The sequence below is a fragment of the Corythoichthys intestinalis genome, chromosome 8 (genome assembly GCF_030265065.1).
Source record: "Corythoichthys intestinalis isolate RoL2023-P3 chromosome 8, ASM3026506v1, whole genome shotgun sequence".
Taxonomy (NCBI): Eukaryota; Metazoa; Chordata; class Actinopteri; order Syngnathiformes; family Syngnathidae; genus Corythoichthys; species Corythoichthys intestinalis.
Window position 1 is genome coordinate 42,356,346 of NC_080402.1, and position 26,414 is coordinate 42,382,759.

Consider the following 26,414-nt stretch of genomic DNA (forward strand, 5'->3'; position numbering starts at 1 on the left):
GACGTAACTGAAAATCAACAGGTAAATGACCTTAAATGGCCCAAAATTACCTCATTGCCTGGCATTGGCTGCTACTGACGGCCATAGACGTTCAATCTGTTTGAATTGGGAGGGATGGCACCGAGTGAACTTATGTTCATTCGCTGCCACCCTCCCAGTTCAAATAGATTGGACGTCTACTAGTGATAAACTCATTCCAATTCACAGCAGAAGCTTGTTTTTATTAGTTGTTTTTAGAATATCCTACAATGATTTCCTGACCAATGTATCGATAATCGTTGTATCGCTGTATCGTCAGATCATCATTATCGTGAGCTTTGTGTCGCAAACCGTATCGTATCGTGAGGTACCAAGTGGTTCCCACTCCTATTGTAGAGTCCGAATTGAAAAAAATAATAATAGTAAATTCAAATTCAAAGTGCGGACACTGTATATTTTGCACTGGGAATTTCATTTTATTTTTAAATAAATTTCTTGTGACCTTACATATATTCAGTCTTTGGCTGCCACTGACAGCAAAAGACGTCCTATCCATTTCAATTAGCATGGGGATGGAAATGTTCGAACTGTCCCAGTTACAATACATATTGCTGTCAATAGATGCTTTCAATTTCCCTATTTTACTAACTACTACAACACCTAGGTTTGCAGTGAATGAGTTAATATAAATTATCTTCCTTTTACTAACTACCAAAACACAAACAATGAATACACAAACTGTGACTAAGATACATATTAGGAGTGTGGCACAATATTGAAATGGTGATATATCGTGATATTTTGCATCCCATAACATTATCGATAAGCTCATGCCAAGATTCGAGGTATCGTTTTAAAAGGATGTCGATGTTTAAGAAACAGGAACCAAAAAGTTGCTACCAAAATCTTTCACCATAATAGCGTCTCAGTTAACTTTATGGCTGCCATTGATGGCACTCAATGCCAAATCCATTATGAACCGGAAGGGCGAATGAATGTTTGTTCGTTCGTTCGAAACCAGAGCATTCAGTCACTCCGTCCGATTTGCGGGGTATTTACACGTCACATTCTATCCATTTTCAGGCATTTACAGGTCACATTCTGTCCATTTTCAGTCATTTACAGGTAACTTCCTGTTGAGTTTGAGTCACTGCCTATTCACTCCCAAGTGACTTCCCGTTCTGTAACCGAATATTAACAGGACATGACCCATAAAATGCCCCAAAATCACAGGAAGTGACTGAAAATCAACAGGTAATGAATGACGTGAAATGGCCCAAAATTACCTCATAAAAAAGTTTGAAGTGGGAGGGGTTCATTTGCTGCCACCCTACCAGTCCAAATGGATTGGACATCTATTCGTGATAAACTTACAGCAGAAGGATGAAGACATCTTGTTTTTCCTGTTTATTAGGTGTTTTGTAGACTGAATTCCTGACCAATGTATCGATAATCGTTGTATCGCCATATCGTGAGATCGTTATTGTGAGCTTCTTATCGCAAATCGTATCGTATCTTGAGTTACCAGGACGTTCCCACCCTTAATACATATGTGCTGAGAGTGAACGAGTTTAGGCGAGAAGAATTTTGGTGTTAGTTATTCGTTTGGCGGGGGGGACATATGTAGGTCAGTAAAACAATTTTATTTATTAAAAAGTTCACACATGTGCATGTAATGAAAATAATGAGGCATTGAGGGACATTAACATGACACAGAAGAAGAAAGGTGCTGGTTTTACATCAGTTGACTCGAAAGTGGTAACATACTTTTTGTGAGCTCTTATAGAAAGATTCGTAGTTTCTGTGTCTACTTCTCTACTGGGCCAGCCAGATGAGTCGTGACAGCTTTTCAACAGATGAAGGTGAAGTTAAAGACAATGAGAAAAGCAGATGGTGACTGCATTGTGAAAGACAAACCATCAAGATTCAACTTGAATGGTAACCCTGTCCCAATCACCACTTTCAGTCCTGTGGTAGAGCTGTGGCTGACCCCCAGGGAAGAGATCGTCAGCGTTTGGGTGCTTTAGGAGGAACTGGATGGTGGATTTGATGTGGCGGACAAAGTGTGGTGGTTCAGCATTTGGCGATGTAGACAAGTACTAAGCAGGATAAAAAATGTTAACACATGATACACTGTACAGTACAGCAGGAGTGTCAAACTGATAGACATGTCTGACCGGAAGAAGAACCCTCATGGGCCAGATTGTACCCTGTTGGGGGTGGGGAGCTCGTTTCACTCCACAGGCTTCTAGTTTGACACAACTGCAGTACACAGAGTCTACTTGACACATTACCGTAATTTCCGGACCATTGAGCGCCCCGGATTACAAGCCTCACCCAGTACATTTTTAAAGGAAAAAGCATTTTGTACATACATAAGCCTCTCCTGCCTATAAGCCGCGTGTGCCCACATAGTAAACTGAAATATTTATAAAGAAATACAGTTTTCCAAGTTTAAATACCATATTTTAACGAATCAGGTTATGATACAGCGCGTGACTTACAGGTAAGGGAGGTGCGGAAGAGCAAGAGACGTGCTGTCGTTGTTGTTGCGGGTGTGTCTGTGTGTGTGTGTGTGCGTCGGCTGCTAGAGGCAGCAGTCGTGTGTTGTTGGACGAGTTTCCAAAATAAAGAATTGCAACCTAACTTAACGGGTTACTATTGGTCATCGTTACAATACCTGAACTTTTCTTTCCAAACAGCGCCAGCAACACCGCACTTAGCTGACTCCTCAAGCTCACTCCTAAGCGTGTCGTCCTCTTCGTCACGCAGCAGACCGGCTTTTCGAAACCCGTTGGTGATGGTGGATTTTTTTTAACGCTGCCAGACTTTTGCAAAAGTTGCTCTTCGCATACGGCCACTTTTGCAAACGATCTGACGCCAATGGCCATCCAAGCCTTCAATTCAACTTGGCACGTCATATCCATTTCTTCTGGCATGATGCGGGAATGCTAATTCTTGCCTGGCACGGCCAGACTGTTCTCCCTGTGTTTTTCCAATCACTGAGAGAATAGTCTGAGACCCAGCCCATTAACGCCCTCTCGAGCAAGTACAAAATCAATCGATAAATCAGATTAGTTTATTTGCGTGACGTGCTCTTAACGAGCGGCGTCACTCTTCCGCGTCGGAAGTCGTCTCCACAACACCGATGGCGAACAGGACAGCCGAGAATATGTTCCAATCCACGGTAAAATCAGTTTTAAATTACCAAAAACACATCGACACAAGTCAGTGACAACAGTCTGTCTCGCGCTAGCCATGTTGAATAAACTCCGCTCTCCTCGTATGTTTACTTCCGCGCGCAAGTCCCACGTCCTGCCCGTCGCTGATTGGGCCACTCCGCTGTCTGTTTGCTGTGGCTTGCTCCGCCCTGAAAATTTTATCTTCTTAATGGTGGCCAGACTTAATAGCTGGAACAGCGGTGAGTCTGGAGTACCATGCTATGCTAATTCTACTAATGCACAAAGATGAGGGTCAGCTACTTTTATTCGTGCACAAAGTTAAAATACGGGTAAGAGTGCCAACTAGCGTCTTCCTCGACACATATATTCCACATGTCTTATGCTTGCATTTTATGCTCGAGCGCTCCTGGCGGTCGTTAGAAAAATTGATAAATTGGCCGCATCATTGCATACGCCGCAGGATTCCAAATGAGGGAAAAAAGTAGCGGCTTGTAATCCGGAAATTACGGTAAATTGCTGATCATTACTGCTGTTCATGGATTATTTACCTTTAAAATGATGGCATCATCCTGCGCCAACCAAAAGGCAATTTCCATATTGGGAGACCACTTGCAAGGTCCAACTTGTACAAGTTCCCGACTAAAGTCGTAAATGTCAACCATCTGCATGAGAATAAAATTATTGATCATTTGATCTTTGAAAATAAAAGTTTTCATCGTTTTCAGTGGGACTGGACCAAACACACTATTTAAAAGTCTTTTTGAATTACTTTACAATTTAAGCATTGAGAATAAGATGTAGCTATACCTGACCCCCTGTGAAGGTGCGTGCTGACCGTAGATCCTCAGCTGGTCCTTTACAAGGAAAAGCAGCGGGGAATACTTTGCCAGTTTTAACATTTACACCTTAAAAACACGGCAATCAAGGCAATTAATATAATATCCATTTTTAAAAGCATCAATTTATTGGTAGCATATACATTACCAACTCCATAAACTGCAGGTCTATGAACAGCATTGATGACTACATCATTCATTTCTGCCAGGGGAAAAAAAGCAAAATGGATGCGAGAGGGATGTTGAAATTTGAGAGCAATAAATCATCATCATGTTATGTGACCTGTGATGCAACAGGTTTCCAGATGGATATCATCTTTAAGTTGATGGAAGGCTCCTGTAAAAGAGAGACCTTTAACTATAATATAATTCTGTTGTTTTGTGGCAGGGAAACATCAGGGAAGTGAATTAGACATTACCCAGTATATTAAGGCTGAGTTCATGGGAGGTCATTGCTTCGTCATTAAATCCACCAACAAGATGGAGTTCAAGTCTACTTGGCAGAATTAGTTCATGTAAATGAATGAACAATTTGATTCGATGTTGGTTTCATACCTGCCATCATTGCAACAGCTACTCAGAGATGTGACTGATTTGATAAATAGTGAGACTTCGGCACAAGTGTTGGAACCATCGCAGTGCGCAAGACAAGCAGCTCCACTTCCTAATGGTGAGAAACTTAATTTAAACTCACACACAGGCTGAAAGTCGACACACGTGATAAAACAAAGAAACAAGTCTGACCTGTATGCCGTAGCACAACCAAATGGCAGGTGGTAGCATCCTCAGATCCAATCACTGAAACACTATCTGGTGCAAAATAAGGCTTGAGTGTTAAATATAATATAAATGTTTAATTTAGGCTGCTATTATGGAGTCAGCCTCAATAAAGATATAGCTGGCTCTCAGCAATCTCGGATAGAAGCATTGACTGATAATGCAGTTTTGTAAAATAGTTTTTCCTTACTATCAGCTGGTGTCGTTACAGCAAACTCTCTCTGTTGGACATACAGGAGGCACTTGGGGTCAACATCTGTGAGAGGCTGAGAGCGAAAGACTTTTGCATTCTCCTATTAAATGTGAAATTATCAAAATTATTAGACAAAGTCCATCACATTAGACTTTAGAATGTATTATGCACGTTATATTACATAGCACAGATAAAAATAAAACATTGAAATATACAAATCGCCGACTACCCAAGCACAATTAGCAATTTTACTCATTGTCTTCCATTGACTTCTATAGAGGTCCAGTCCATTTTGACTGGGAGTGCTGGCTGCCATCCCTCCCAATCAAAAACTGATATGACGTCTATCGTCGTCAAAGACACAGCAACGTGATCCTCCCTCATTTGAATTGGATGTCTACTGCGGGCACTAGCAGCCATACTGCATGTCACCAGTAGTCAGGCTAATTATGATAAATGTTGCTATTTTAAAACGTTTATAATAGGTAATAGTACATATATGATTCTTGCATGAAGCAAAAGTTTTACGTAATAGCGCACAGTTAGTGTCGCTTGGTGGTGATAGCTAACTTTAGCCAAGCAAACCGACCTGTAAATGTGGATATTTGGCGAAGAGTTCTGCAGTCGATGTTACACGCTCCAAGCTAACATTCTGAATGAGCAAAGGCATATCCCTAAAATCCACGAACTGACATTATTCACACACACTGGCGAGTGTCGACTACATAAGGCTCGATATCTAAAATTGAAAATTGATGATATTTCCTGGAAGAGTCTTCTTCTACGGTTGATTTGGCTGAAACCACAGTGACACCACCTGGTGAGAAGAGGCAAAGAATTATATTCACTTTTCTTATTACCCAACTTTTCATACGTAGAAAAGGCTCCGATTTTAGAGATACGCTGCATAACCAGTTGATTTTACGCAATAAAAATGGGTGGGGAAATATAGAGCGTAAACAATAATTTGCGTTGAGTCTGTGTTAGATGACGCGTCAAAACTTAGCAAAACTGTTTTTATTCGTAATTTTAGTCACAAAGAGGGGTTACCTGTGTGCTAAATTAGCGTATCGTGTTGATTGACAAATATTATTCTGTCGTAAATAACTTTCCAAACAGATTATTTTCGAAAAGAGTAGGCAAATATCAACGTACTGTTTTGGGGGAACTATGAGGCGGGGTTCTTCCTATGGCTACAGTGACAGAGACCGTGGACGAGAGAGGTAATTTATTTTCTTTAAATGTGATCACGATGCATCACGAAAACGTATTGCCGCCACTTCGTATTTTCTGGCTCACGTCAAGAAATGCAGCTGTCGACAATGTCGTCGTTGTTGTTGTTGTTGTTTTGATAGAAGTTGCACTAAGACGAATATTAACTCATTGGCTGCCATTGACGGCGCCGGACGTCCAATCCATTTTTTACAGGCAGAATGATCGCTGCCAGCCCTCCCAGTTTAAATGATTTGTCGTCCATGGCAGCCAATGATTTTTTTTCAAGGAAAAACCACGAATCAGAAGGTCTGAAACCTTGGCAAATATGGGTTGACTTATACTGACTCACTTGTCGTTCACATTAAAATATTCATATTTACCCTGAAAATACATTCTTGCAACTTTTTTGTTAGCTATTCTAGGTCACTCTTGCTTGAATTATTACTCATGTACATTTTTTCACTATGACCTTAATATTTGTAGAAAACCTACATGTGAAACAAGTTGCATGTTTATTATAAAGTAATACTTGTCTGTATACAACCTCATATAGCTACAGGCCTCGTTCTGTGCCAATGGGTGGTCGCAGTAATGGCCCCCCGACCATGAAGTTTGGGAATCTAGGCGACCGTCTCCGCAAGAAGAGGTGGAACCTGGATGAGCTGCCCAAATTTGAGAAGAACTTTTACACTGAGCACCCAGAAGTTCAACACTTAAGTGAGGTATAGACCTTTTAATTTGACTGAATACAACATGTCTGATTATCAGCTCTATTTGCTTGCTTTATTAAAATAGCATTTAATAGTGAGATGAAAACTGAATAAAATGCATGTTGTGTTCTCTTTTTACATCTCCAGTATGAAATTGAAGAGTTTCGTAAAAACAAAGAGATCACCATCAAAGGCTCTGACTGTCCGAGGCCTGTAATGACTTTTCAACAGGCGCAGTTTCCACGTGAGTACATCATCAACATTACACAGCGTACACATAGTCTTAAGCCGTACATGACAGTGCTATCTGCTCCTTGTGTTAGAATATGCGATGGATGTGCTAATGCAGCAGAACTTCAAAGAGCCCACAGCAATTCAGGCTCAGGGCTTCCCTCTGGCTCTGAGTGGCAAGGACATGGTGGGGATAGCGCAGACGGGTTCTGGAAAGACTCTAGCGGTAAGGATGAATGCAACCATTGTTTTTGTTAACTTCTTCCTGAAAGTATTATTTTCAAGTTCAGTTTACACGTTTTCCCTGTGCCTACATGGGTTTTCTCTTACATCCCAAAAACAACTTGGAAACCAAATTAGGTCAACCCCTCGGTGTATTACCTGGGAGCGTCACCACCGTTCCATTAGATGGTTTCATGACTTTAAAATTTATAGTCAATAAGAATTAAATAAAATTGGAATATCAAACATTTACAAGTGATGTTTTTTATTGTATCAAGCAAACACTTAACAGATTTTAATCGACTGTTAAGGTTTTGGTTTAATATACGTGACGTGGATGTTCAAATAAGTCAAAATTCTAAACAGGTAGTCCCCGGGTTACAGACTAGTTCTGTTCCTATACTGGCGACGTAACCCGAATTTCCGTGTAAATCAGAATTAACCCTTTAAGTACCCCTAAATGCCCTCCAAAATCTCAAAATAACTATCCAAAAACATGTATTTAGGCATCCCGTATGATATTCTGACGGTGTGATAACCTTAAGTAAAAAATATCACGGTATTGCAATTACAGCTCTAAAATGTGTTACTTTGTGATATCTGGGTTTAAAAAAAGAAATACTTTTTTTTTCAATTGAAACGATATGTATTTTTCAAAACATATTAGCAAATTGGAACATAAGTATAATGTTAAGTTAAAATAAAATAAAAATATACAGTATATATCCTAAATAATATTAAAATTAATGCAGTCCTTTAGGTGAGCCTAAACCCATTTCCACAGCTCAACATTATTATCATCAGAACAAAACTAATTGAATTATTTTCTCTAAAATTCCCGTGTGTATGACTCGTATCATGTTTACATTATACACAAACTCTCTTTCTCAACAGAGACAGTTGCCAGAGAGAAAAACACCACGTTTTACCACCACTAGACACACTAACCATGCTGGAGTTAACTCTTGTAGCCGGTGGGCAACGTTCATGACAGTGTTTAATGTGAAATCATATTGGAGCTATTGCCTCCTCAGCAGCTGCTCTCCGCAAACATGTTTTACATGTTCGTTGGTCCTCCTCCTCTAAGTCTAACTTTTCTGTAGCCGAAGTATTCCCAAAGCAGCAAGTCCATTTTCTTTGATGGGGGAAAAGTTCCGGAGTTTCACCTCCTCCAGCCATCGTGTAGAACAGCTGACTCACTGACACTGAGCAACAACCGGTGGGGGATGGTTCAGCCTTGCAGCTGCAAGCAAGCAATTTCCCCCTGCATTCTTGGGACATAAAAAATAGCTAATGCCTTAGGGAAGGTATGACGGAAATTTTTGCGGTTTTGAAACCTTGATGTTTTCATACCACGGTATAGCTTGCAACCATAATCTCCACACTACTACATGTATTATACGTCATATTAATGAAATAGAATAAAAAAATAAGATACTGTACTTACCATCAATAGTGGTGGATGGTGAAAAAGTATGCCGGCTTGTTCACAATTGGAGACACAAGAGTTCTCATTTCACTGATGTTTACTGTAGTTTTACTTTAAAACCACATACATACCGTAGAGCACTTTGGCCTGCTAGTGAGCAAACAGCTAAGTTGATGTAACTTGTGAAGCTTATTTAGTGCTGAAGTTCAACAATTTAAATCAACTTGGTGGAGCTGCTTATGCTACACCATTGCTTGCTGCATTGGACCCTTGTAGAAAACAGAAAGTGACTTGATTGGGTGTGCCGTCACTGTAATCAAACGTATAAATTTCACCCTTTTGATTGAACTTGTAAACAAATTATTGTTAACAATAAAGTCCCAAGAATTGTACAATCACATCAGGAAAACAAAAACAATGCACGCAAAAAAAAATAATTTTAAATTTTCTATTAACCTTGGTTAACAGCTTCTCTTATTGGCGAAACAAATATTTGCAGGGAAACTTGACAACTTTTACACTGACACAAATATGGAGCTCAAACAGGCACTCTGACCGTTTCGCGACAAACAAAAAAAAGACTGGAGACGAAATGGCGGACGAGACTCCGGAGTCGTAAAGTCGAAATCCCGTAAGTCGAGTACGTCGTAACCCGGGGACTACCTGTACTGTACTTAAACTGCCTGTGACACGAAAAAGCATGTTTATTTCATAATACACGCGGTATTTTATGCTCCTGAATGATATGGACCGCTTGGATGTGTGTGGAAGCGATCGCTATATTTATTTAGTTTTTTGAATCCCGCGCCAGGAAAATGAGTGACTTCCGGCTTCGGTCTTGCATTAAGGAGGAGGGCGCTGTGACGTGTACGGTAGAAGACGTCCTCTTCACGCTACAGTGTACTGTTGTGTATAAGGACGAAGGATTCAGCTGATTTTGCGGATTAATACGTTTATTTTTCGCATCACGCCAGCCAAACGGCTGCGGAAAAATCATTCTGTAAGAGGGAGAGGCGTATGCGCCTTTTTGGAGTTTCAAAAGGTTCCCATTCACCGTGGATATTTACTGTGGGACCATTGGACTTACGATGAAGTGAGTAAACATCTTGTTTTGTATTATGTCAAATACGAATACAGCGATTACAAAGTAAACACTACAAACTTCCTTTAAATGAAGACAGTTTTGACCATTATGGAGTAATTTTGCCATGTCGTCCTGAATAAATGCATTTTTATTATTTCATATTCCATTCAGCACAAGACTGTTATTTGTCATGACCATGCCATTTATTTAGCAATTGGGGAAAATACTTGGATAAAAAGAGTATCCTGTAAAAATATTGAAGTAAAGAGACAGAAACAATGACATTTTGCCGCTCTCTTCGTCGCGTTTTCCTCGTTGTGAATAGTTCCCCCTCAACGGGCTGACTGGTCCTTCTCAAGCCATTTATATAGCTATTGGGGAAAAATACTTGGGTAAAAAGAATATCCTGTAAAAATATTGGAGTAGAGAGACTGAAACAATGACATTTTGCGGCTTTCTTCGTCGCGTTTTCCTCGTTCTGAATAATTTCCCCTCAATGGGCTGAATAGTAAAATCGATGAGCCAAGTCTACCGCTGACTTCATCCACCTGTTGGGGACGCTAAAGCCCTATAATGGTAGGCGTGGCTAACCGGCAGATTAAAAGACTAATTTCTCGTCATCTGTGCTTTGCTAAATTGTTGTATATAGTCGAATCGTCTCAAAATATGATTCTAATTCACATAATAATGACATTTTAGACTTTTTTTCTCGTGTCATATGCTCTTTAAATATGTGTGTGAAATTGTGTGTGTCGCCAGTAGATGCCGCCATTTGAAATTGATCATTTTTGGCAGCAGGATCACACAATGCATCCTGTGTACAGTTAGTGAGGAGATGGGTGAGAAGAACAGTTGTGATGTATCCTTCCAAATCATGGCAAAATGGCGGAAAGTGTTTGAAACGAGTGCGTGACTGAAGTGCCCTTCTGTTTTTTTCGTGATTGGCATGGAATTTAGGCAATGCTGTGTCTGTGACATAACTCTCTTCAAATAGACACTTCGGTGGGTGCTCCCGCTGATTTGAGACACAGCTGATGAATGCATGAAGTCAAGATCATTGTTATAAATTGTTATATCTCCACTTTAACAACAACTGCTTAGTTAAATTGTGGTTAGTTTCATGTGATTCCTGACTCTGTACCTTTTCTTTGTCTGTCTGCAGTATCTTCTTCCATCAATTGTGCATATTAATCATCAGCCCTATCTGGAGAGAGGAGATGGCCCCATTGTAAGTTCATGTGCCTCCATTTATGCTAGATTTCTCTAAACTAAATATACTAGTATTATTAATAATCCATAATGTACACATTTTGATGTTAATTTTACTCATATGAATTAGTGGGGAAAATTCCATCTATCTTGTACTGCTTTTCCTATTCAAAGCCGTTTAATTTTTATTTAAATGAGGCATTTTTCAGGTGACTTTCTGGTGAGAGTTCACCATCAATCTTTAACAAGTCAAGGGCTTTCATTTAAGGATAGTACTAACAGTAACTAACATACAGTACTAAGTATGAACAAATATAATATAATGAAGTAGTTAGGACAGTACTTCTCAAATAGTGGGGCGCGCCTGGGGGGGGTGCAGAGCGATGCCGGGGGGGCGCATGTGACCTCGGGGAACATGCTTTTTTTTTTTTTTTTTTTTTTTTTTTTTTTTTTTTTGCCGTACTGGAATAAAGTGTACTTGCACAACCACTCACTGTGTGGCAGTGGCGCTCTCAGTTTCAGAGTGCGCGCAGTATTTTTGAATTAAAGAAGAGCACTCAGCAAACAGAAAACAGATATGAGGAGCAATGCGCCGCCGCCGTTTTCGAAAGCCGTTTTCCGACCGGACTCACTCACGCAGCGACCCACTGTCTTGTCCGGTTCTCACTTCGCCGCCCGAGAAGTGCCATTTTCGGCTTGGGATCGTCACGACGACCGCCCTCACCTACGGTTCTACCTCTGCCGCCGAGAATGCGCTTTTTTCGTGCCGTTTGCCTTTTAGCTTTGACTTTTAATACAGTGGGTGTTGAGGAAAGACCACTGTTTACTGTGTCTAAAAATAATTATAGCGGACAGCCAGAAGCCAAATCAATTAAGACGCCACTTAAAGACATTAGACCCCAATCTCATTGATAAGCCGCTTGTTTTTCAGCGAAAACGTGCCGAAAATTTTCCAACAATCGTCCTGCTTTGTCAGTGTTATATCATTAAACCAGTGAGCATTGTTAGCATGCTCATTGCAAAATAACTCCAAACCACAAGGAAGTAAATACTGTGAGCAGCAAAAATAAAAACTGTCCTTCTGTCCAAGGACACTCTTTTTTTCTTTTATTCAGTTTTGTTTTTTCGGTCAAATTTTTTGGCATATTGTCCTCATGAGTGAATGTTTCTAATCAATTTTAATTTGTTATTATTTACTGATTTTATTACATTTTATTTTTCTGTATCAAATGGTCAAAAATGTACCTTGAGTGTTTTTAACAGTTTGGATTTTTTTTTTTTTTAATTAAGGCAAATTAATGCGCCTCAAGTCTTCTCTGTTACAGACAAAACAATGTTAATAAAGTTATACTTTATTATAAGTTGATCTATGTTACTTTTTTTCTTTATTACAAAAAAAAGGACGCAATGTTAGGCAGATGCGTATTTATAATAGTAATTTTATAGACAAATGATACTATTTACAGTGGCGGCAGAGAGTTTGGGGGGGCGCGAAACATTTACGTCTTCCTTGGGGGGGCGTAACAGAAAATAATTGAGAAGCACTGCCTTTGAGGAATGCAGTTTTCCAAAAACCCTTTCTGCACTGCTACTGTATGAATGAAAATATCCACCTTTTTTCCATTCTGTTATTTGATCTTAGGAGTGTTGTGAAAATTTAGCCCTTACTTGTCCACATAGGTGAGATAATAGCTCACACCACTTGCTTGTGTAAAAAGCTAATGCAGTTAATTACCGGGTGATTGTGATACTGTTGATTTACAGGCTCTGTGTTAAAGACACTCAAGTTATAGTTTTATTGCTCTAATTATGTTCACTTTCCTCTTTCGTCTAATATCCCTCAAACCCTTTTGAAACGGTCAACATATACTGTACAAGGCCCAAAAATATTTTTAAAAGCCTATTGACTAATAGTAGATATGGGTCAGCATCACTTTTCCAAGGGCTTTGGATGTTTTTCTTTTTTGGTACCATTTGTACTCTATTTCCTATTTCAAGTTACTCACCACCAAGAATATCTGAGTTGTGAACAGTCCACCATCATATACCCTTGTATTTGTCTGGCAGTCTCTAACTACTGTATGTCTCTCGTTTCTACTGTAATAGTGTTTGGTGCTTGCACCGACCCGAGAGCTGGCCCAGCAGGTTCAGCAAGTGGCTCTTGACTATGGAAAGTCTTCCAGAATCAAAAGTACCTGTGTATATGGTGGCGCACCTAAAGGGCCGCAAATTCGGGAGCTGGAGAGGGGTGGGTTTGCTGGTCGACTCTAATGGCTGCTTGATAATGATATTTGGTGTCTCTGATAAGCAAAACATAGTCCTAGAAAGTTCAACACATTGATGTCTTTCTATATAGGATCTATAATTTTACAAGTTTAGCTTTCCTTTTTCATCACTTTTAGTTTTACTTTACTTTTTTCATTTAGGTGTTGAGATCTGCATTGCTACGCCTGGTCGCCTGATTGACTTCCTTGAGTCAGGAAAGACTAACCTTCGTCGCTGCACGTACCTTGTACTGGACGAAGCTGACCGTATGCTAGACATGGGATTTGAACCACAGATACGCAAGATAGTTGAACAAATCCGGGTAGAAGAAATGTGCTGCTGTATTTGCCTCAATTGATATGATTATGCAAACTTTGCATTTCAATCATTTTCATCTTCTGCTTTGCATTCAAGCCTGACAGACAGACTCTTATGTGGAGTGCAACGTGGCCCAAAGATGTCCGTCAACTTGCTGAAGACTTTTTGAGGGATTACATCCAGATCAATATTGGCGCCCTGGAGCTCAGTGCCAACCACAACATTCTACAAATTATTGATGTCTGCATGGACAATGAAAAGGACCACAAGTAAGGAAGAAGGGTAATGTGATCCATGAAAACGCCGTCACGATGTTTTTTTAATTTATTTTATCAATTAACTGAGAGATTGTTTTTTTTTTTTTTTTTTTTTTTCTTTAATCTGTAACCTTTAGTTATGCGTCGCTCTCCATAACAACATGGCTGTGCACAAAAAGTAGCTGTTTCCAAAATAGAGAACATTTTGGAAGTTATCTGGTATTATTCTTCTGTCAGAAACTAAACAACAACAAAAAACTGTCCATTTATCAAATCAAAGGGGATAGATTTAGCCATTCTTTTGAAAATGGATCATGGAAAATTGCAAGAAGCATTGTGTTGTACATGATTTGTAAGAACGCTGTAAGGATGTGGTCCAGGGCTATGCTTGATAAGTTGATATGGTTTATTTCCCATTCCCAAAATGTGTACAACTCAGCATCTTTATTTATTTTTTTTTTACACATTTTAAAGCACTAACAGCAACATTTCTGATTATTGCTATAACCTTCTTGTATATACTTTTTTTAAAATGGCAGATGTATATTAAGTGCCACCACCAATCAAAAAGTTGGATTCCCTTTATTATTGTACAGTATTCATGGAATACGAATTATCTCAGGAGACTGCCATTTTACATATTACTCTATTGGCAACAAATTAATGATGCTGTAGGTTGATGACATGATGGTTTGAACCTTAGCATACATGTACCTGAATTTACAAATACTTATACATGTTTTATATCAAATCCATATGGGTTAGAAAAAAAACAAAAACATCATAATAATCTAAACAATTTGAATAATTTCTGACCATTTAATGAATTAAACTTTAAGAAGATAGATGGATAAATATATTATACAAACAAATTTAAATAAATAAATAACGGAATGGCTAATGTTGCCTCTTTCCCTGCTTATTTGTAGACTTGTGCAGCTAATGGAGGAGATAATGGCAGAAAAGGAGAACAAAACCATCATCTTTGTAGAGACCAAAAAACGCTGTGATGAGCTGACAAGAAGGATGCGAAGGGATGGGTGAGCAATCTGACTACTCTTTTGATATAGCTCAATGTGGTACTGTCAAACCTACCCTGCTAGGTAACTCTACCGCTGTTGTTTTCCATGTTAGGTGGCCAGCCATGTGTATTCATGGAGACAAAAGCCAGCCAGAAAGAGACTGGGTGCTCACAGGTTGGAGAAACACATCACAAGTTACATGTTGCAGTTGAAAGTGACTTCTCTAAGAAATTCTTTATCAATTTTGACAGAATTCAGAAGTGGGAAAGCTCCCATTCTAGTAGCCACAGACGTTGCCTCTCGAGGTTTGGGTATGTCTTCTCAAATGTACAAATAATCTTTCATCTCTATTGTTGGGTTTAACATTAATATGAATTAACATGATACTACAGATAAGGTTATCTGATGTTGAACATCTAACATGACCCCCTCCCACCCTTAACATGAGTATGGTCAATAGGGCAATGGGGTTTTCATTATTGAAGAATGAATTCATATTAGAATGTGAATTGTGTATGAGTGACTAATATTATAGTGGTACACTGGCCTGACTTCAGTGCAGACAGCGTAGGTTCAGTTCACACTCAGTGACGATGTGAATATGACTCTGAATGTTTGTCAGTCTCCAGTCTGTCTGACCAATTAAGGGTTTAATCTGCCTTTCATTTAAAATCATATTAGAAATGTTCTAGCACTCCATGAACCCTGATCAGGTGTGGTAAATGTATGAATTCCAATGATGAATGATGCACCTACAAGGAGGTTCGCCGCATGGTAGAGCCTGACAGCTTCAGGGCTGTCAAGTGTCCATTGTGCTTCTGGCTTTCTGGTTCACTGCTCTGTTTGTTGTAACTTTAGCAACTAAGCATCTTTCATGCGTGGCTCGTCAGCACGCTATCCTAATGGAGTGGAGTTTCTGTATTTGGTAGACACGTCTGCACGATAAACATATTCCCTCGTAAGACAGTTACTTCATGTACAAATGTGAAATTGGAATAAAGTAATGTTTTTACGTTGTTTAATCTGGCAATATATGTGAGAAGAGGGGATAAATTGTTTTTGAATTGTCAAAATTCCCTTTACTATATTCTTCTTTTTTGTCCCCTCTTCTCCCTCAGGATTTGGCAGGAAGAGGCAGTTATAGGTCTGTGCTGCTGTTGTGGTTTGTGCAGGCTCAGTCACATTAAAAGTAGATATTTGTCTAATTTTTGAGGGGTTAAAGTCCCTGTTCTTCCTGTGGGTAACGTAGACACGTTTCAAACCCAGCCCAATATTGTAATTAAGTCCAACGAGCCTGTCATTGGAGCTGCCGGAGATGCCTGTTTGTCTGCTCTGCGACCCTTCCAAAAAAAGCAGACAGACAGTGAGCGTGTTAGACGGGCTCGTCTGGATCCAGTCCTGGCCGGGGCCCGAGGGGGGTCCTGCAATGTGGCGAGAGAGCAACAGAACCTGCGGTTTTGTCACTTGAGGTTTAGTGGTTCTGCTCCCGTCTGACGTTGCTGGTGTGTGCAGAAGGTGAGGGAAGAATCCGGTCTCCCTCACCCTCAGCCCCTCCCTCTGAACCAGGACTGATCAGCACGCAAAAAGGGGGTAAGTACCGCGCCGGCCCTTTACCTTCAACCATTCGTGAGCTTCTACGCCACCTTATATACTATTGTAGTGAATACATTTGTTAAGTACTTTTTGCTTAATAAAACAGTCTCTCAGTTATGATGGAGGGGAAACTTCGTGATCAGACTCTGCAGTGAGGTCAGAGCCCACTCTTTCTTTAATAAGAAACAGAAGTTTAGTGTTCACATGGATAGACCAGTGAGAGTCATTCTACCCAAACTTGGCTGGTAAATTAGTTTGTTGCTGGTGTCTTTTGGATGAAAATAAAAAATCATTCTATTTTTTTTTTTTTTTTTTGTAGCATTTGTTATTTAAGCAATAGTGGTTTTGCTGTCCTCCGGGTCATGCAAGTGCAATTTACATTCTTACAACTCCTGTGGTCAAGCAGTGAACTTGCATTTTCCAAATCAAATAGCTAAAGAAGCCAAATGGTACACATTAACATAAGTTTAATTTGTTACATGAAACCAAATTTCAACATACGCATATCTATTAGATTTAAATATTGTGGAAAAGTTTAATAGTTTTGGTCAATCATTTCATAAAGTGAAACTCATAAATGATATCAAATCATTACAGAAAGATTGAAATATGTCAAGTCTTTTATTGTTCATGTGATGAGGTCTTACAGATAATGAAACCCAAAATTCTGTGACTCAAAAATTTGAATATTGGGCAGCTCTATATTTGAAGTCATGATTGGTATTATCTCCTAATCAGCTAAAATATTCATAACACCTGCTTCAGTCTGAGTCAGAAGGCTACACAATAATTGGGAAGACTAGACTTGATAGAAATACAAAATAAGGGTAAGCCACAAAACATTTGCTAAAGAAGTTTGTTATTTTCTGTGCTGTATTAACAGACTGACAGAATGGGAGGAAACAAAAATCATGGTATGAAATGTGTTGCAGCAACTTGGATAACCACAGCCTCAGGAATTGTCAGAGTGAGGGCCTAAGTACACCAGATGCATGATCGTTGCAGTTCCGGTACGGTTCAGTGTTGACTGCGTGCCACGCAGTACGTCAAAAACAGGCAAATCATACCGGCTGCGCACGGCTGCGGTCCGCCAACTCCGTCCCCTCGTGAGCTCTCGCGTGATCGCGCGCGATAATGTGGCATTTAAAACGACGACAAACACACAGAGTCTGTACTCATCAGAGAAGCAGAGAGAGAGAGAGCACATTTTTTGCCTTGCATATTAATATTGTAACGTTTGCTAAGCGGAAGTTTGGCCACGAAAACAACACACGAGCCTCAACGCCTTTTTCCTCTTTTTCTTTATTAAATTCCCGCCACCTCACCAATGCAAAAACAACAACTATATACACTGACGCTATCTAGTCCACCAATCGGAGCGTCGCGCTGGTGCACCAGCACACCAATGACAGCCCCGTGTTGGTGCATAAATTAACCCACCGATGACAGCCCCGGCAACGCTACAATATTTTAGTTGTGTCTGTCTCTTAATCCAAGATTGACTGCATCATGTTGAGATCTGGGCTCTGTGTGTGGGTGTGGGGGGGTAGAGGGGCGGGGGCCTATTATGCCCTTGGTTGTGTCGGTGGGATTAAAATTTTGTGCACATTTAGAATTTATGGCACATAACATCTTGATAGAGCTGTTATAAACAACTGTTAAATAATCTGAAATATTTATAAAATGGATAGCGAATTATATACTACATGAACTAAAAAACAGCATACTTGGAATTCATGTCTCAACACTGCAGATTCCTGTGCCCAGCGCAAACTGTTGGTTTTTCAATGAAAAGTCAACTAAAATGTAGGAAAGAAAGAGAAAAGTCTTGATTAGACCACCAGGTCGAAACTTGTGGGTGTCTTTTTATTCTCTTTCGTACTTTTCCCCCTCGACTCTGTATACAAACTGACATTGTGTGTGCGCCGGGCACGAGAATTTCTGTGGTGGAACCACTTCCAGATACGCTGCTTTTTTTTTTCGCTCAAAGTTGTCAGCACATCGTGTGTTTGATATTGCCAGAAAAACACACATAATAGGACACCTTGCAGCTTCGCTTTTAATGCTGTCCTTATAATAACGATCTGCTGCATCGTATATCACTATGTGACTTTCCACTTTCCACCTCCATGATGAAGCGCTCATCATCCATCTTCGCTCGTGTTTAAACCGTGATTAGGCACCTGGGCTTTTGACGTCAGGCCCAGCTCCACCCATTTTGTCGGATGCGTGTCCGGCAAAAATAGAAAATAGCCTATACCATCTGGCGGGCATGCGGCACGCCGGAGTTGGTTCGCAGTCAATCCGGAGCACTGACGCGGCCGGTATACGTTGAACAATAGGATATAATGGGAACGGATTGGCTCCGGCGCTATTTTTTACCGGAGTCGGACCGGAACCGCAACGATCACACATCTGGTGTACTTGGGCCCTAAGAGTGGATTGAGGCTGGCGTCAGTGCATTGACAAATATCAAGCAAAAACAAACACTAGACTTTGGCTACAAATGTCACACTTCTTATGTCAAGCCACTCCTGAGCCAGATACATCAGAAGAACTGAAGAACAAAAGAACTGGACTTTTGCTTGAGGGCACAGATCCATTTTGCTTGAAGTTTGAAGCAAAGTTTCCATAGTAATAGGATTTGCCTTGACACGAAAACCACTGGTGTGGCTTCAATGTGTTTTTACCATTGTCCATTCAATGCAGCCATTGCCAAGAAATTCTAGAGGACCTCTTCCCTCTGTTAACAAACTGTATCGAGATGCTTATTTTATTTTTCAGCAGGACTTGGTACCTGCACATACCCGTCTATGTAGTTACTGGGCTTGGTTAGCCAACTAACTACAGTGACTGGAACACTATAAAAAATCCATAGACTGTTGTCAAAAGGAGGATGAGAGAAACCAAATCCAACAATGCAGATGACCTACTGGCATCAAAGCAACCCAAGTTTGCTTTCCACGTATTGCCACAGGTTGATCGCCTCCATACCATTGCTTTGATGAAGTAATTACTGCAAAAGGAGGCAAACCAAGTAGTCAGTGCATTGAAATAAACATACTGTTCAGTAGTCTGACATTTGTATGTATCTGATATACTGAATTTTAGGTTTTCATTATAATCAATCATTGAAATTACAAAAAAATTAAAGCTTGGAGTATTTCACTCTGTGTAATCAATATATAATCATTAAAATTTCTGAACATTCACAATTATATGAGATATTGTAAGACCTGCATGCACTAATTTTATCTTATACATAGTGTACTTCCCTATACTTAATATCCATCATGAGAATCAAGTAATTACAAAAGTAAATAATATTTATTTAATTTTTTTTATTTTTTATTTTATTTTTTATTTTTTTTAAGACAGCTGTATAGAGGAGGTGGATGGCCAATATGGTTGGTTTGAGTTATGTCATCCAAAACAATCCAAATCTGATGCTAATTATACACTAATATTTAACAATCAGCCCTTGAAATGGTAAAGAATATTGATTGTCTTCGAATAATAACATTTCTGCCAATCTCTAAAACACCTTTGTTTTTCAAAAGATGTCGAAGATATCAAGTTTGTCATCAACTTTGACTATCCGAATTCCTCGGAAGATTACGTCCACCGTATTGGACGCACGGCCCGCAGCACCAACAAGGGCACAGCCTATACCTTCTTCACTCCTGGAAATGCACGGCAAGCCCGTGACCTTGTCCGGGTTTTGCAGGAGGCCAATCAGGCCGTCAACCCTAAACTGCTTCAGATGGTGGATTCGGGCTATGGAAGAGGGAACGGTACATATCTTCATAAATGTTTTGTGAGAGAAACATTTGCTTTAGGACAGTGTTTCTTAAACTTTAATGTGCAAAATTTTAAGATCATTGCAGAATTGGAGGACAGCTTATCCTCGAAATTCTTCAAGAAAATAAAGAAAAAAAAAGATGTGATATTTACATTCACGGTACTTTGCATAATCACAGCATTAGAGTTCCAGATAACAGTTGCAAATCTGTACAAATGTCAGCCTTATAAGGCATAGAAGCTACAGTGGTATGAAAACGTATATAAACCTTTTGGAATTTCATACATTTCTGCATAAAATATCCATCAAATGTGATCTGATCTTTGTCAAAATCACACAGACGAAAAAACAATTCCTACTTTAACTATAACCACCCAAACATTTATAGGTTTTCATATTTTAATGAGGATAGTATGCAAACAATGACAAAAAGGGGAAAAAATAAGTAAGTGAACCATCGCATTTAATATTTTGTGTCCCCCGGCAGCAATAATTTCAACCAGACACTTCCTGTAGCTGCAGATCAGTCTGGCACATTGATCAGGACTAATCTTGGCCAGTTCTTCTCTATAAAACTGCTATAGTTCAGTCAGATTCCTTGGATGTCTGGCATGAATCGCTGTCTTTAGGTCATGCCACAGAATCACAATGGGGTTCCAGTCTGGACTTTGACTTGGCCACTCCAACGTGAATTTTGTTCTTCTGTAACGATTCTTAAGTTGATTTACTTCTGTGTTTTAGATCATTGTCTTGTTGCAACATCCATCCTCTTTTTAGCTTCAACTGTCTGACAGACGGCCTCAGGTTTTCCTGCAAAACATCCCGATAAAATTTTGAATTCATTCTTCCATTAATGATTGCAAGTTGCCCAGGCCCTGAGGCAGCAAAACAGCCCCAAATCATGATGCTCCCTCCACCATGCTTCACGGTGGGGATGAGGTGTTGATTGTGAGCTGTTCCATTTTTCCTCCACAGATGACTTTGTGTGTTACTCCCAAACAATTCAACTTTAGTTTCATCAGTCCACAAAATATTTTGCCACAACTTCTGTGGAGTGTCCAAGTGCCTTTTTGCGAACATTTAACGAGCAACAATGATTTTTTAGACAGCAGTGGCTTCTTCTGTGGAGTCCTGGAGTTTTACATATAGTTGATGTGTGCACAGAGATATTGGACTGTGCCAGTGATTTCTGTAAGTCTTTAGCAGACTCTGTAGGGTTATTTTTTACCTCTCTGAGTATACTGCGCTGAACTTTTGGCTTCATCTTTCGTGGACGGCCACTCTTTGGCAAAAAGGCAACAGCGCCAAGCTCTCTCCATTTATAGACAGCTTCTCTGACTGTCGTTTGATGAACATCCAGACTTTTAGAGATGGTTTTGTATGCGTTCCCAGCTTTATACAAATCAACAATCCTTGATTGCAGGTCTTCAGACAGCTCATTTGACCGAGCCATGATGCACATCAGACAATGGTTCCCATCAAGAAAATTCTTACTAGGGGTGTGTTTTATAGTGGGTTGGGCAGCTTTAAACCACTCATCTGTGATTGGGCACACACCTGACTTAAATTGTTTGGTAAAAATTGGTTTCAATTGCTCTTTAAGTCTCCTTAGGCAAAGGGTTCAAATACTTATTTTTCCCCCCTTCTGTCATTGTTTGCATGCTATCCTCATTAAAATAAGAAAACCTATAAATGTTTGGGTGGTTTTAGATACTGTTTTTACATTTGTGTGATTTTGACAAAGATCAGATCACATTTGATGGTGATTTTATGCAGAAATGTGAGAAATTCCAAAAGGTTCAGATCCTTTTTCATACCACTGTAGCTGTTTCGCTAGTGTTACTTCTGAGTAAGAGGGCAAATTTACGTAAATAAGTTATGAAAATCATATTCATATGCATAACAGGGTTGCATGAAAGACAGACATGCTAACAACTTTATAAAATTGAGGCCATGTCTACACCTTGCGGGGTTTTTAAAACCAAGAATCCTGGCGTAATACGTCGGGACAAAAATAATTACGTCCATGCCCAGCACATTTGTAGAAAAAAAAGCTTCCGCAGCCAACCGCATTCATTCCTTTTTAAGGACATTCATAACAATGCGCGAAAAATAATTGTTCATGAGACCCCCATCCTTCGCATGTGTTCTTCAATGTGAAGCACTCCAAGAGTTTGTAAATAAATGGAAGCAAAAATGCACCTGTCTAATTTACTTCAAATGTAAACCTTGGTCTCATGTGTGACGTAGGGACAAAGTTTGTCGCAGTCAGTGACGTTTACACAGTTAAATATTTGGTGATCTGTGTCCATGTAATGGAGCCACAAACGCAGAATTCGCACATCTTCACTTTGGACACAGTTTTTAAGAACCCTCGTTTGAATGTGTGTGTGCGTGTGGATGATAGCCCAAACCGTAGAAAAAGTCTTTTGCCAAATACCCTGCTATGTGTACACATGGCCTAAAAAAAAAATAGAAGGGAGGATATACATTTTGATCAAATTTGGTCTCAGAACAAGTGCATTTACTCAAAAACTGCATGTTGTATTTTTTTGGATAATGTAAAAATTAAAGGGTGGGATCTAAATCGTCAATTGTGGAATTATTCAACTGTTGCAAAATTTAATGTACTACGTGGTTTCTGTCGGCTGTGGTGCTATTGATTTTATCTCTATGAATTTACCCCAAATCATGAGCAATATTGATCAGCAACCGTACCGTTCTCCCATTGCACATTTGTTCACAGGTGGCAGAACGCGTTATCGTGTCAGCAGCTCCCACAATCCCAATACAATGTACCAGGATCAGTGTCGACACCGCATGCATTCCAGTGAAGGAAGCAGCAGCAGAGACAGCCGCTCTGGCTACTGCCGCACTGATCTAAAAGATGACCTCCAGTCATCCTCTTACAGCGACCGAAACAGGAGTGGCCACAGTTCCGATCACTACAAGGGTCACAAGTCCAACCTTAGTGGAGGCCTGTCTGCTAGTGATGGAGGGATGGATCCCTCAAGTCATCTTCAGGGTCAGTTTGCCCAGCCTCATCTTCAGTCTCTGCCCCCAGGGGGGCCGCAGCTTCTCATGTCTCAGCAGTATTTGCGGCCGCAGCCCCTGTTAGCAGGATTTGCGGGGCAACCGCCTTACCACTCTAACCCTCCTCCTCCTCCCGGCACTTCCACCCGTTAGTAGTAATTTCAGTTTTTTTTTTTTACCGCTCGTCTTTAGAGTTACAACCGAGCTGGCAATTCTTTTTTAGTACTTTGTACCATTTAAAGTCTCGTTCAGGTTCTGTGGATTGCAAATTTTCTTATCCTTTGCATAAACGTTGAGGATAAATGACCATGTTTCCTTTTGATAAAGTGAGCTTTGTAGATCCAGTGCCAGGCCAATAATAAATGGTTAAATTGGCACATGGAGATAGTGTTGGGGTGGTAAGTCTATTGACCATTACATGCATTCCACTGACTACAAACTACATGCTTATTTTCAGGTGGGTGTCTCTTTTTATTTTAGCCTTTGAGGTTTGCTTATAATTCTAGTTTGTATAAACGTAACTCAGAGGACACCAAAAAGGGAAAATAACCTCACACCTTACCCTCAGGGAAAATGTGTAATATATTTTACTTTTGAATAGGATTTAGTCATATCTCCAAGCAGTATCGGTTAAATATAGTACACTTAAAGTACTCGGTCACCACCCTTCCCCAGCAAAAAAAAGCAAATATGATGGTGTGTAATGTAGTGTTCCATCTACATGTTGATGTTCTTTTAAGAGACTTGAATATTTTATCGACTATGAGATTTTATTCACATCATTATAAGACGAATCTGTGTACTGGGGTATTTTATGGAATCATTGTTTGGGTTTTTTATTCTCTTGGATAAATGTATTTCGCTTTTAGTCATCAGAATTTTTAGTTATCATTTGTAAAATATTTGATACAAGCTTTGCACACGCTTTGTTTTCACTCTTTAGGGATAACTGGAATTCTGCTCTTGTTGGGCCTCACAGTACTAGGACTGTTTGTGTTTAGGACAATGTCCAGGTGAGGTCAGTATATTTGCCTATGAACTGTTTGGATGGCAAAGACAAGGTTTGCTTGAAATTTGTGGAATTTTTTTTTTTTTTAAATTGGTTTAGCTCAACAAATACAGAATTTTATGTGTTTTCTTTTAAAAGGTTTAAGCTTGTTGTTGATTTTTAATGTGTTTTATCTGATAAGGTTTAAGCCTGTAATAAAAATAATCCAGCATAATGTGAATAAGGAACCAGTCTACCTTGAGTATCGTTTTTATTGTAAGAACTGTATTACAAGTCCGTAGACCTATGCTGCAAATCTTTTATTCACTATCGTTTTAATGTGGCGATGAGCATACAGAGCATAAATATACAGCATGCCTAAAGAAAATGACTTATCGGGTATGTGTGGTTGACCATATCAGATGTCGAATTCAGAAATGTGGCAGTTAGTCATAAAGTTAGCAGCAAATGAGTGAAGTGAAATTTTTACATGGACAAAATGAATTTTAAGATGTATAAAATAAAATGAACCCGGAGTGAAATCCAATACTGAACCAAGTTTTTGCTGAAATCAAATGGTGAGTGTCAACATTTGTAAAGAGGAAGGACATATTTTCTTCAGGACAACATTTACAGATTAGGTACAGTTTTAGTTGGGGCCCAAAACAACACATGTATTGTTTTGATAGAGACCGTTTCATTGTGACAACAAGGTAGGTGAAATTAAGGTCACTATAAAGACCTGAATAAACCCCCAGGAAGGTTCCAGAACATTTAACAAAGCAAAGATTAAAGTGAATTTTAAGTGATGGATAAAAATGAACCCTGAGTGAAATACATTACTGGGCCTATCTGGTGAATCAGAAGTGCTGAAATCAAGGGGTGAGTGTCAGCATTTTAAAATAAGTACATTCTTTTATTCAGGAAAACATAGATGTTGACAGATTAGGTATAAGGTTTCAGTTCAAAACCAAAACAATTACACAAATACTGTTTTGATAGTTACATTGTGAGAACAAGGTAGATGAAGGAAAGGTCACTATAAAGACTAATAAACCCACAGGAAGGCAGTAGCCTAAAAAGCTATTTCAAGAGGCACCTAATCCTTTAATGGTACAATAGGAAGCAGCAGATTAAATAAATAGGAAGTCTTTAGATTTCGCATGAGTTGCATCTTTCGCACCTAAATGCACCTTTTCCTGCAACATGACCGACTGTTCGCCTATTAGTATATTAAAAGGGAGAATGCCTTTTTTAAAATATATATATTACTTACACACATATTACTTACACAAAAGTTTTTGAAGCACTTTATTATTCCGTAGAGTGAAAGCATTTCTCAAAACCTATGACTATGGGTATAGATTTGTCCTGAGTTTAGGCAGTTGTTTTTGGTTTTGATGGGATATGTGACCTAGGGTTCTTTAAATTGTAGTACGTATATTAAAACTAGGGGTAGGTGGCAGAACAAACTTTGTGAAGGTTGGCCAATTGCAGAATCTGTGAAGATGGGATTGAATGTGGGCAGTTCAGTAGTAGAAAGTGGTTGCAGTTTCACTTTGTTCACCAAGAGTCATGGACACATAATATAACTTTTTCATGTTACAGTGAAGACCATTATTCATGCACTAGGTAAAAATCTACTGAGGTGACCATGAAAATAATTTTCTAAAAAATAAATTAAAGCAACACTTGGTAACTTTTTAACCTTTATAAAATATTTTCATAAAATTTGTGATAATATGTCGACTGAAAACTAGTTGAATGACACCTATTTTATTTTTTAAGGGGGTCTGTATCGCTTTCACCAGCACTACTTAACTTTGAGGAGGGTGGTAGGAACCCTGCCACACAGAAAAACTAAATGTGCTGACTGCTTTACGGCATACATCACTTCCCCCTTTCCCCATTCATTATAAAGACTTAAGTAGATGCGAATGCTTTTGCGCGAAATCTCCAAAGATGGCAGAGCAACAAGAGACAAAGTTTTGTTTGAGGAGGGAAAAAAGCAGACTACCTGGATATACAGAATAAACATTGGCCAGGCTTTCACTCGTTGGTGGATTGGA

At 39.5% G+C, this 26,414-nt stretch overlaps 2 protein-coding genes across 2 annotated transcripts; one reads left to right on the forward strand and one right to left on the reverse strand.

The window, feature by feature from the left end:
• Nucleotides 1-435: 435 nt before the first annotated feature.
• ntan1 (N-terminal asparagine amidase) lies at nt 436-5,777 on the reverse strand. The gene is made up of 10 exons (XM_057844382.1): nt 5,557-5,777; nt 4,965-5,067; nt 4,742-4,807; nt 4,553-4,661; nt 4,417-4,490; nt 4,281-4,334; nt 4,146-4,199; nt 3,969-4,066; nt 3,710-3,823; nt 436-2,078 (listed from the first exon to the last, which is right to left on the reverse strand). The coding sequence occupies exons 1-10, from the start codon at nt 5,635-5,637 to the stop codon at nt 1,899-1,901; spliced, it is 933 nt and encodes a 310-aa protein (XP_057700365.1). The 5' UTR covers nt 5,638-5,777; the 3' UTR covers nt 436-1,898.
• Nucleotides 5,001-24,884, forward strand: LOC130920863 (probable ATP-dependent RNA helicase DDX17). Its single transcript, XM_057844377.1, has 13 exons — nt 5,001-6,190; nt 6,736-6,904; nt 7,040-7,136; nt 7,216-7,349; nt 11,021-11,086; nt 13,174-13,315; nt 13,494-13,654; nt 13,747-13,919; nt 14,837-14,947; nt 15,042-15,103; nt 15,181-15,240; nt 20,083-20,316; nt 23,071-24,884. Exons 1-13 carry the CDS (start codon nt 6,138-6,140, stop codon nt 23,508-23,510), a joined length of 1,902 nt encoding a protein of 633 aa, XP_057700360.1. The 5' UTR covers nt 5,001-6,137; the 3' UTR covers nt 23,511-24,884.
• The last annotated feature ends 1,530 nt before the right edge of the window (nt 24,885-26,414 follow it).

Excerpts from the sequence above, each read along its gene's own strand:
- ntan1 (XM_057844382.1), bottom strand. The coding sequence starts at position 5,637 with ATGCCTTTGCTCATTCAGAATGTTAGCTTGGAGCGTGTAACATCGACT. Across the intron at positions 5,068-5,556 it reads CCAAATATCCACATTTACAG|GAGAATGCAAAAGTCTTTCG; the intron begins GTCGGTTTGCTT and ends CACATTTAATAG. Across the intron at positions 2,079-3,709 it reads ATGATGCCATCATTTTAAAG|TACTTGTCTACATCGCCAAA; the intron begins GTAAATAATCCA and ends TATCCTGCTTAG.
- LOC130920863 (XM_057844377.1), top strand. The coding sequence starts at position 6,138 with ATGAGGCGGGGTTCTTCCTATGGCTACAGTGACAGAGACCGTGGACGA. Across the intron at positions 7,137-7,215 it reads TCAACAGGCGCAGTTTCCAC|AATATGCGATGGATGTGCTA; the intron begins GTGAGTACATCA and ends TCCTTGTGTTAG. Across the intron at positions 15,104-15,180 it reads AAGAGACTGGGTGCTCACAG|AATTCAGAAGTGGGAAAGCT; the intron begins GTTGGAGAAACA and ends CAATTTTGACAG.